Source organism: Rhamphochromis longiceps, linkage group LG10 (assembly GCF_057381845.1).
Source record: "Rhamphochromis longiceps isolate RC_006_pf linkage group LG10, R_longiceps_female_GT1.1, whole genome shotgun sequence".
NCBI classification, from domain to species: domain Eukaryota; kingdom Metazoa; phylum Chordata; class Actinopteri; order Cichliformes; family Cichlidae; genus Rhamphochromis; species Rhamphochromis longiceps.
In genome coordinates this window covers 27,899,986-27,912,489 of record NC_140566.1, presented here as the reverse complement: position 1 = coordinate 27,912,489, position 12,504 = coordinate 27,899,986, and the positions used below count along the sequence as shown (strand labels likewise).

The window sequence follows — 12,504 nt, the reverse complement described above, 5'->3', positions numbered from 1 at the left end:
TGACACACTTTGTCATTTGTCATAAGCCTGACTTATTCACTCTTCCGAAAACCTAAAAATTGGCCCTGAGTGAGCTTTTGTAGGTCAAAGGCGACACTAATCTGGTGACCATTCCTGCTTCACTTGGAGTAGGTGCAGTGGCAAATAACTGTTTAGTTAATTGGGACAATGAAGAAGCAGCATAGTTCAGTGTTAAACTGAATGTAGTGGTGAATCTGTGTATTCAATCTAAGCCAGCTTTAATTATTTTTTTGGTGCAGGTCAAAGTATAGGGTTGTGGGAGCGTGTTGCGTTGTTAACTTCAGTAATCAGGTTAACAGGAGTAGGAGGAGGACAAATTTGCGATTTTCAACATTAGCGACTGAGAGCTGTGTTTGGTACAGCAGTGTTGTGTGCTTTTGCCTCATCCTGCTTTCCTTTCCACCCATTTCTGGCCGCTGCTCTCTGCTCCCGTCTGTGATGAGAATACTGAGTAAGATGCTATTTAATTTCAGAAAGGCTGCTGATGGTCTTTGTGAACCGAGCGGCAGTGAAAACCCACAATTCACACTTGTTTAACTGGTGTACATACCGATTAGATAACTAAATGAAGACATCTTTGTAACGTAACATATGTTGGACTGATTGATATGCAGGTTGAGCATGTTGGCTCACAAATTGTTTCCCTTCAGAAATCTACAGTCAATACTCTCTGCTGAATTTAAGAACAATGCCACTGAGCGGAGTGTTTACCACACTGGCAGGATATTTGCAATTGCCTCACACTTGCCATTTAGAGAGAGAAAGAGGTGGTATGTTTTAAATAAGCGTAACAAATTCATCACATTTATTTGCAGCGTGATTGCAATAATGAAAGGCACTTGTATTTTATGATAAACTGGAATTTAAAAAAATTTTCAAAAGAGAAAGCCCTTTCATTCATTCAGATTCTGAAGGGAAGAAAAAAAAAAAAAAAACGCAGACTGAGCATGTTGGATTTAAATGTGTAAAGACTAATATCTTTTTAACTCATGATACTTTGTACTCATGATACTCTACCAGAGCTGATTTTTTTTCTCCCCTCTTGTCTTCCATACAGGTTTCATCTTGTTTACAAAGATAGCTAAAAACATTGTTGATCGGGGAAGGAGAGCCTCATGAGTCGGCCTCGTGGTTTGCATCGACATCATGGATTTAACTAAAATGGGTATGATCCAGCTTCAGAACCCCAACCACCCCAATTCCCTGCTGCAGAAGGCCAACCAGATGCGTCTGGCTGGAACTCTGTGTGACGTGGTCATCATGGTAGACAGCCAGGAGTTTCACGCTCACAGGACTGTGCTAGCGTGCACCAGCAAAATGTTTGAAATCCTCTTTCACCGCAGCAGCCAGCATTATACCCTGGACTTTCTATCACCAAAGACTTTTCAGCAGATTTTGGAGTATGCTTACACTGCCACGCTCCAGGCCAAGGTGGAAGACTTGGATGACCTTCTGTATGCAGCCGAGATACTTGAGATTGAGTACTTAGAAGAGCAATGCCTGAAGATCCTGGAAACCATCCAGTCCTCAGATGAAAATGATGCTGAGGTCAACGCTAACGATGGAAGCACAGAGGAAGACGATGAGCGCAAAGGTCACAATGGAGCCAAAAACTCAAAAAAGCATTCCATGGGGAGCCCCTATCTGTCAGGTACACAGCAAGTCTCTAACATGCCCGGGGTCGTCGACCAGAGTCCCTCCGTCTCCACTTCCTTTGGTGTCTCCACCCTGAGTCCCACCAAAGCTGCTGTGGACAGTCTGATGAGCATCGGCCAGTCTCTGCTCCAGCAGGGCTTTGGTGGTGAACAACTAGTTCATGGCAACTCCAACCAACTGATGACTGAGATCAAGACTGAGATGATGCAAGTGGATATGGGTGGCAATGGCCACGAAAGCCCACAGAACATGGAGTCCAGTGCCTCCAGCAATGGAGAACGAAGTGGGGAGGACAGGAACAGAGATGGTCCCGGAACGCCAACCAGGAGCAGCGTGATCACCAGTGCCCGTGAGCTGCATTACGTCCGTGACGAAGGCATGGGCGACTCTCAAGCTGAAGTCAGTCAGATGGGGATGGAAGCAATGGCTGGAATGACTGAGAAACATCTGGCCTCTCTCTACTCCTTACCTGTCAATCATAAATCAGATGCCATGATGTCCATGCCAGTATCCATGGCGTCCGCTCTGCCCATGTCCCCAGCCCTGGCTATGTCTATGGACTTCAGTGCCTATGGGGGACTCCTGCCTCAGAGTTTCATCCAGAGAGAATTCTTCAGCAAGCTTGGGGAGCTGGCAGTGGGCATGAAACCAGACGGCAGGAACCAGCATGAACGTTGCAATGTTTGCGGTGCAGAGCTACCAGATAATGAAGCTGTGGAGCAGCACAGGTAAGACAACTTTTCTTCTGAAGATAGTTGCTTAAAAATTTTTTTTTTAAATTGTTTTGTTCTTGAAATTTGTGTCCCTTTTTTAGCATTTCAACTACCCTTAATTTGACTGAAATTTTGAATGTTTATTTATGAATTCTTGATGTGCATCAGAATGTGAAATTAAGTCACTTGGCTTCATTTTACTAATTCCTGATCCACATAGTAACTTAATTCCTATTGTTAATAATTTAAAGTGGACAGCTTTTTGCTTTGAAATTATGAGAAATAGCAAATAGTAACATCCTTTTATAATCACAGAAACCTTAGTTTTGTGTGGCTGACAGCTCAAACTTGGAGATTTGCTCCTTCAGTAACTACCAGGCCTGTCCAGGTGACCGCTGAAGGAGTGCTGTCTTAACATTGTCCAAGACCATTAGTCACACCTTACAAGATGTGGGCGGCAGCTATCACACACACTTACCAAAGTGGAACCCCCTCATCCTGGAATCAATTCCCCTCCCCTTTCCCATAACTGCACAAGGGGGGCCTTTATTAGCTTGATAATTGGAGTAGATGGTCAGTCCAGGAAATGAGTGCTGAACCTGGGCTTTGAGACAAGGAGGTAGCTCTTGGACAGGAGAGTGACAGTAAACCAGAAAAACCCCCAGAGTTTTTGCCCCGAAACCTCACTTGAATTACTGAAAGTTTTTCAAATCTCTCTATCCCTTTTTTCTGACATAATACCCTGCTCAATTTGATATATTTCACTGGATTTCTGTCATATTTGGATTGACCCTGGTTGAGCAAGCAAACTGAATATTAATCTTGCATGACCTCTCTTTCGTGCTGTCGTAATGTTTAAGAAATTTTACTTTGAAGGCCACCTTCTCACCCTGCAGTGTTTGCTTGAATCAATGCAAAGGAATGCACAGTGGTTAAAGTTCACCGGAGGATTTGAACCTTATCACCCGTCCCATCATTCTTGAGCTGGTATCTTGGCATACATGGCTAAGCACTGAAGTGATTCAGTCCAGACTTTCAAGTTAAAGAAATATTACCGAATAGGTTTGACTCTATTAAAGACATACAGGAAGTCACAGTGTATATATTTGTGTGACCTTCATGATCAGAGCTAATTTTTCATTAAGTTAAAGAGGATTTTTGCATTGACTCATATTACACGTCTAAAAATCATAAGGAGAGAAAAAGAAGTGGCTTTTGCGCATATGATTAGTTCATCCTAAGCAGGCTTTTACAGCCACTTTTTAAAAAGAAAAGAAGCACAATAGCCTCTTCTTTAGATGCATTAATGTAGCCGAACTGCGTTAACGGACAGGCTACGCTCATCTCTGTCTTGAGAAAAAGTGTGGCGTGTGAAATGGTTGCCTGTGTTTCAAGAGGAATTTCATCAATTCACTCAAGCTGGGAAATCTTGTATCAAAGGAGATTTCCAAACCGTTTCATGCATTGATCTCACCGCCTCACCCCATAGCATACTAATGGGTTAATTTACACTGGTTGATACACCGACACGACACTGTTTAATATTGTATGTGCTGTCCTGACAGCCTCCTGAAGTGTAGAAATCAAACATTGCATCATCCGCTGTCTGCTCTGCCATTTTGACATGAAAGGTCCGCTTCGCCTGAGATGCTTGATAATTCAGACGCTTCTCGTGTCCTCACAAACTCCACTGTGGGTCATTTGGTATCATATCCAGTCCCTGCTTCTTCTTTTTTTTCTTTATTTATTGCTTATTTTTTATGGCTATCCTGTCACACTTCTTAATCGTCCTGATGGGTATGCAAGATGTTTTATTTCAGACAAGTGGAGTCGTGTTCCCTCTGACTAATTACGCATCATTCCCCCGGAGCAACTGTGTCAGGGTCAGCACTGCCTCTGCAACAAATGCATAAAAAAAGTTGGCAAAGTTCACTTAGGTGCGGGCAGGTCAAGTCAAACATGAGTCTAATTGTTTCCAGATGTGGCACAGGTCAGTGGTGTGAGGTGTCAATGTGGGCTTCTATGTTTAAATGAATGCACCGAAAAGTGCCCACTTCCTGTATAAATCTAGTTTCTGCAACCTTTCATAAAAACACTGAATTCATTATGTATTGGCAAAACAAGTGTAAGGAGTTGCTTATTGACTGTGTTTGCTTCTTTTTAAGCAGCAGAGATGCTACCTTGATATTAGGTTAATGAAAGCCTTATAATGTACATCAGTTTAGAATAAATTATTATAATTGAAGGGAAAAAGCTTATATTGAATGTTATGTCAGAAGTAGATTTTTGCCTGCTTTTTCTGATCTGATAGCTGATCAATTAACTTAACTTTAGACTAATTCCTTTAATGATTGACTATCTTAAGATAACTATAGATATTTGAGGATTTTGCCTTCTTTGAACTACTTTATAAGTAGTTGTGTTATCTGTATTTTACCTTGGGTATTGTAAAAGCACTGATGTTGAAAGTTTAACTTATTGTGCAAACAAAAATGAGCTTAATGAAAGGTTTACTCTGACTTATAAGTGCCTGAGTTTCCTTGTATTTAATCTAAGTCTATCTGACCATGGCAACTTTTCCCCTCCACCTTCCCTCCATCAGGCCACCAGCTCACGTCCCCACTGACAAGCCCTAGATTTATTTAGCCCACGGTGTGCATTGTTGGGGCTTTAGGCAGACAGGATTACAGCAATATTTTAGCAACCCTTGCACTGAGAAAATAATCAACACAGGAAGGGCCTGAGTGATTATTTAGAAAATAAATGCATGATGCAGGGGGCTAATTCTGCAGAGGCAGTGGGGGTAGTTGGGGGGGGCTCCTCTGCTTGGTATTCCAAACACAGCATCCAATTCACGGGAACTAGCCTTGGGTTTATCTCTTTCACTTAATCGTCCATTCTCATGCAAATGATTGACCCTCGCTGTAATGTACATCACATAAGTGAAAAAAAAGAGCCTGTTTGAAAGGAGCTTTTCCAGCATATAGCCGTTAAACATTACTGATAAGTATCAATGCTATAGCAGTGTCTTTTCATAGTACAGCCTGGGTTTATTTTTGGAGGGGCACAGGGGCGATGAATGAACGGGATAAGTCAATGAATTCCTTTTTGTCTGCTCTGTTTTCGCTCCTGTTATTTTTATTATTGATGGCAGTGTTTGGGGCAGAGGCTGGCAGCGGTGGAAATAATCACCCTCGCATTAACCTCCGCACGCGCACACACTTGTGTTCATTACTTTTCACATACACTCCCCTCAGCAGTAGCAGGCAGCGCTCACTCTTCCATTTCCTCCTCTTTTGTGGCAAAGGGGACGGAGGGCGCTCTAATACCCCAGGCCGCAGGTGTTTAAACAGCAGGCCCAAGGCCCTTATCTGTGCATATCAGAGTGGGACAGATAACCCTTGGCGCTCCTTCTTAGTAAACCAAGAGCAGATTGAATTCAGATAGCGGTCCAATGCATTTGTTGCAGGTGATAACAATGTATGCACATACACACACGTATGTAACCTGCACACTAAGGGGAAGCTGTTGGAAGGTATAGATGTTGTTTCCTTACACAATGACATTCGGTTGCTTTGGTCACTAGCAACAATTAACCACCACTAGGGCTGGGCCATATTATACCGTTCACGGTAATACCGGTATAATGTTAGGCAACGATAGGAAAATGAAATATCGCGATAGAATGGGAGTAAAACGCGCATGCGCAGTGCCTTTGTTTTCATACGCACATGGCCGATTGTTGAGTGAAACAAATGAACCAGAATTGGTTTGTAAAAATGGTGCAACTTCAGTGATGTGGAACTGGTTTGGCGTTTGTCCGTCAGATACACGACAAAGCACATTTTTTTGCAGAACATGCAAGCGGCCGTCGTTATTGTCGTATTTGTCGGACTAAGATGCTCTTAAATCTGGGAGTAATCTGGGTCCTAAACTCCGTAAACCTTCAGGTCAAACAACACTACAGCATCACTGAGAGTTTAAAAACTGTCTAAATTCTTTCATCTTTAATAAAACGATCAGCATTGCTGCTTTACCAGGTGTAACTATGAAGTTTAACTTCCAGGCATCCATGAAAACAAAATTTATTACATTTAACGGAGTTAGAAGTTAGCAGGAAGCTAGCGGAAGTTAGCTCGCTAGTTTCGCTAGTTACCCAAGCATGATATAGCATGTTCTGACTGAGAGATTTCTGAATAAATTCAAACGTACAGCTCTGCTATCACTTCCAACATAAATGAAGACGGGAAACTAAACAGCAGTGACGTTTGTAGGGTTACTGAAGTTGGGCTAGCTGGTATATAATGATGTGCTACGTGATCGCTAGCGACACAGCTATGTTAGCATGACATAAACAGTGAAGCTAGAGGACGAACACTAACACTTTTCCACTTATAAAAGTTAACGTGAAGGTTCTTCATGGTTAGAGACAAATGCAATCGCATGGCAGGATGCTGTAAACGGACCAAACTTCAGTCAGGAGAACAACTGAGATAATCCATCCACAATACGAGGTTAGTCATTAATATACTGCAACAACATGGGAATAGAGCAGCTGCCAGAGAATTCAACATTAATGAATCAATGGTACAGAAGTGGAGGAAGCAAGAAGAATGAGTTTAATAAAGTTTGATTTATCTGACTGCCTTGTTTCGCTTAATGTGCCTTATAATCCCGTGCACCTTATGGTCCGAAAAATACGTACTGCACACTGCAGTTTAATGTTGCAAAGCACCTCTTTTTAACTTCAGTGGATATTATACATGGTTATGCTCAGGATATGTCAGCCCATTTCTACTGGAAATGCCTTTTGGTTAAACTTTCAGCAAGGAATTTGTATTCGCACTGTTAAATTTTTATATAGCTTTAATGTACATAAAAACCAGCTTCTTGTTTAAGTGAAAATAAAAGGAAGGTTGTCTTTTTGCACTAGTAATGTTGTGGAGTTGTATTTTGTCTTGCATCAATTATATCGTCGGTTATATCGTTATCGCAAATTTTCAAATATATATCGTGATAAATATTTTTGGCCATATCGCCCTGCTCTAACCACCACCCCCATCCCCAGTGAGCTCCAATAAGCATAAAGGATGCCTGCAAGACAGTCGAAGGGACTCAATGGTACCAAATGTCAACTAATAAATACACCTGTTTCATGACAACAAAAACACACATTTTTTGTAAATACAGTATGTCTATATACTCATGTATGTATGTATGTATGTATGTATGTATGTATATATATATATATATATATATATATATATATATATATATATATATATATATATATATATAAATAAAATACTTCCTTTGATATATTTTTTTCCGCACTTCACCAATTTTTCCAGTTGTAACTGTCTGGGTTAGGATTTACAGGAATACGTGTGATGGCATCCAGTGATGAAAACCACTGACAAAAATATAAATCGAACAGCATGCAAATGTGGAGATGCACCAAAATAAACCCCCAAAACCTTTCGATGTCTTTATAAGATGCATATATATGTATGTGTATGTATATATAAGTCCCTTATGGTGTTGTCATGTTGTTATGGTTAGATAAAGTTATTTGAATACATATAATAAAAACTGTAAAAGCATTTAAAATTAAACTAACTTATCTTTTTAACTATTCGGATCTTTGTGATTGGTGGTCAAACTGACAATTCAGAAACACGGAATAACATCCTCTGTGATATAGTCGACAATCCAGTCATAGTCACCAGTCTTTTCACTCGTGGTGATTGATAGTGCCTGTCATAAAATTGCAAAAGGACCTGTCAAAAATTTCAAACCAGCACAGCACTGCGCCCATTTTGCAACCACAGCAGTTGTAGCTTAATGTGGTAGCCAACTACCTCGGGCCATGTCGTTTTAACTCTCACGATTAGATATATTAATATTATCTCATAAGTTCCATAGCTCTTATTTCTATTAGCAGCTAGACTGAAGACTCTACAACACTGAGCAGTGTTGTTCTTTCGACATACAACAAAACCACAAGGTTCTGATGCCGTAAGAAAACTGTCTGTGCCGATCACAGTGCATAACCTCACAAATAGAGTGTGTGTGTGTGTGTGTGTGTGTATAAAAAATCAGACTGTTGCTGTTGTTTGAGAGGTGACATCCGGTATAGTTTGTGCAAAATCCCCAGACAGCAGTCCAGAGTGTTTGTTGACCTCAAAATAAGAGCCCTTCTGTATCCTGCTCATCTTAAATGTAAAAAGTAGGGGAAAAAACTACATGTGCTAACAATAAAGGATAAATATCTGTGCTTTGAAGTAGGTAGTCAGATATTTGCTTCATTGTCACAGTCTTACTCACTGAATACAGTATGTCACCTTTGATCTTAAATAAGAATGACTAAGGGAGCAGCAGACTTTTGATTCTAACCTGTAAAACTGTGCAAGCATTTTCCTGCTTCCTGAAAGTAGCTGGGCAACAAAGCATCCATTACATGGCAGTGGATTACCCTCTATTTGAAATCACTCAGTGAGTTAAGTCTCCCCTGCTTGCACTCAGAGGTACAGTACATGTTGGTGTAATAATCCAATAGCACAAAAAGCCTCACTCAACGAAAAACACCTCTCCAAGAAACACCTAAGCCACAGACAACAGCAGAGGGCTTATTCAAGTCTGGCTGCCACATCATTTCCCTTTTATCCTCGCACAGGTGCTTTCTTTTTTTGCCCCTATTGGAGGTGCGGTGTTTGTTTGTGCCCCTAAGGAACTGCTGCTTTGACCAGGCCCGTGGTGATAGCCAGAGCCGAGGCAGCTGCTGGCTGAGTCCCAATTATAGACAGGCTTTAAAAGGCTCTGGTTGAACCGTAAAGATTTACACCGCCATCGCTGTGATCTCAGATCTGGGCTCTGTCCTCACTGTCAGGATAGGGAGATGTATCGATTAAAGACTTAACTCAGGGGGCTGCATCTTGTGGAATATACTACACGCACACAAGCGTGCAGATCAAGCGTCTTATTGTCCTACACTGCGATGTCATCAGGTGGCACAGGAAAGTAGTCTTTTTAGAGAGGGCGGGGGGAAAAGATGCTTTTTTGGAAACGGTGTGGTGGTGGTGGTAAGAAATAAGATAAGTAAGAGAAGGGCAGCACCAAGATAGGGGTTGGGGGATACCAATATGCAGACAGTGGCTGTGGCAATGGAGGGAGGCGATCTAATCAAGCAGCAGATTAGATCGCCTTCCTCCCTGAGATAAGAGTGGAGGGAGTGTGCTTGTGCAATAAAAGTTAGCAGCTTGACTCGGTGTGACCAGCTGCCTCTGTGTGGCTAACAGCGCTCAGCAGACGTGGCCTTTGCTGATGCGGTCTGGCTTGGAGTGCTATGAAGCAAATACACTGAGGCCCCCATCTTTTGTCTATGTGGGGGAACTTGTGGTTTGGAGAGAGGGTTAATGATAACATACTGTACTCTAAGTTGGCCTTCTTTGTAACCATGCAAGCTTGTGGATTTTTTTCTCTTGTATTTTTTTGAGAGGCCAGGGTGGGGACTCAAGGGGAGTGCTAATTACTGCTAGTTATCAGGTGACATGCAAATGCATTATCACCCCTAACTTCCTGATGTGTATCTCTAGTCCCAGAAGCTGCAGTGCGAGTGTTGGCAGGAGGAGAGGCTGTGGCACAAAGGCTGTGTGTAAATTACCGCACAGATAAATGCATAAGCAGAGTTTCTCTATTTTACAATCTGCCTTTTGGCAGACTTTTCTTACTGTATTAAGGTCCATGCATCCATTGTCAGCTTTCCCATTAAATAAGAAAAAGTCAATAGAATTAGAATGATCTGACCTTAAAGCTCAGTGGGTTTTAGTTCTGGTTCATGGAGCCCTTCCTCTGTTCTCCTGGACCTGAACGCTGTGGGTTCTAATCCCATCGATATCCCATTAGCATCCCCTCTCCGGGTCCCCGCCACATGAAAGAAGATGTGCCGGTTCCCTCTCTCTGATTCTATCACTCTGGCGGACCGTAGGGAGGACGGCCACAATGAGTAAATGTGCTGAAGCCAAAGGGCCAACCCAAGTGTGCTCACAAATGTCCTGTGAGTATGCGCCTGTGTGTATGTGTGTGAAATAGCTGCCACCGCCACCTCGGAGGCCCCCTAGCCTCCCTGGGAAGTATCAAACTGGAGCCCTTCGCAGCTTCAAGCGAGAGAGCTACTAATTAGCCTCTTTGTTGCCACTTGAATGGTTTGCCAGAGATTGGCAAGGGGCCCCAATGGAGTGATACCAGCACACTAAGAAGCTGGTCATAAAAATTACCCCCCATTCTCTCCACCATCACCTGTCACAAAGGAGCTCTCAGGTAGGAAAATGAGGCCAGAACAGCACAACGTGAGCTTTTTATCCTTCTCTTTAGAGACTGACGGATGATGTTTGCTCAACAGGTTGATTCTGGGTTCGTGCTAGCTATCTGCTCATAAGCTGGAGGGCAAGGCCACATATAATTGCAACAGCTTTAATGTTATTGATAGCATAAGCTCAGCGTTCTCCTCTTTAAATTGCTGAGTGAGAAGTCGAGTTAACATCGAGTAGCAAATCGATATGCAAAATCAGATTATTTTAGAAGTAAAAACAGTGTGGGTGAGTTTTACAATTATGTACCCTGAACAAGAACTAATATGGCATAAAGAACCACCAAATCAATACTTTGCACAAAAGAGTTGTTTGCTACAATAACATTATCAGATTTTGTGGGTTATGAGATTTATTTGTTTTCTTAGTGTTCCTTGAGACAGTTATCCAAACAAAAGTTAATAGTTCCATACTCCCTAATTTATGCTTTAGTATTAAAATACATCAAACCCCCCCCCCCCCCCCCCCCCCCCCCGAAAGTTATTTATTTCAACACACTAATTGGAAGAACAAGAATTTGAGTAAATAATGTTAGAGGTGGTGCTTTTTATGTTTTTTAGATTACATCATTGATTAACCTCTAAAAACATTATTACTATAATAATTTACATTGAGTATTTCTTCACGGGTTTGTCAGGAATCTCAGCCCTGACCCTGAACCTTAAATAAGAGGCTACAAGAGTTAAATGTTTTCTTAAAAGTTGTATTACTAAAGATGAATGTGATTATGTTATAACAAAGCAGCCTGTCTGACTGTCAGACTATTCAAAATGCTCTCCGATCCATATTTCTGGCAACTGACATGCTGCTCGGTGAGCGCCGTGGCAGGAGTGCAATGAATGTCAAGGCGACTTGCAGCTTTAGCCCTGACCGACACATTTTAAGCTCCGCTGTAATCCAGGAGGGATCAGTTGGGTAAATCATGGCATAAAGCTTAAAACCATAATTGATTTATGTATTTGCTGACCGAAGATGCCCAGAGAGATTAACGGAGAGAGAGAGCCGATGATGGATATGCCGACCCCCTCGTGCAGCCTGCGTGCTAGGTGGGGGGATGAATTCAATTGAAGGGAGATTTGTCAGCTTGAAAAGGAAGAATGTCTAAAAACAGAGTGAGAGTCTGAGAATAGTCTCACTGGAGTTGCATTTAAAACTTCAATCTGTATGTAAGTGTCTGTATTTTTTGTTGTTGTCAGCTTTAGTAGCTGATTAAATTAAACTTGTGCCAAAACAGGCTTGGTGTGATCAGTAGATTTGATTAGCCTCCAGTTCGTTCACATATTTTAATGTTGTCCTGATAAGTGCTGACACACATGATAGCCACTGTAGAAATATTATCATATCATGAATCCAATTTCTTTCTCTTTTTTTTTTTTTTTTGAGAAATGAGAAAATTTCTCATGTTAATTTTTCTGTTACTTTAAGTATTATATTTAAAATCAAATTTAAATTTTTCTTTCTTTAAGGCAGCCAAATTATTCTTCATTTAATGTTAATCTAATTTAATATTCCTGTCACAGCCAACAGTATTTTTACTGATTACATGACCTTGGTGTGATAGCTGCTGTTACCCACTGTTGATTTATTTTTATACATTTATAAAAATGACAATAAGGATATATAGTATGCAACTCTATGTAGCATTTACATTCCTGTGCTGATCATAGACATGTCTTCGTAAAAAGACATCATCAATCTCACATTAATTGGCATTATAATTTCCAGATTGTCACTGATGAGCTACT

At 41.3% G+C, this 12,504-nt stretch overlaps 1 protein-coding gene across 2 annotated transcripts in view; it reads left to right on the top strand.

The window, feature by feature from the left end:
• Window positions 1–12,504, top strand: part of zbtb16a (zinc finger and BTB domain containing 16a) — a 146,932-nt gene that overhangs the window by 2,124 nt on the left and 132,304 nt on the right. For both annotated transcript variants that reach the window (XM_085421217.1, XM_085421218.1), the window contains exon 2: window positions 1,079–2,405. In XM_085421217.1, the coding sequence (XP_085277343.1) occupies window positions 1,168–2,405 (1,238 nt within the window). In that variant the 5' untranslated portion in view covers window positions 1,079–1,167. The remainder of the gene's footprint in view (window positions 1–1,078; window positions 2,406–12,504) is intronic.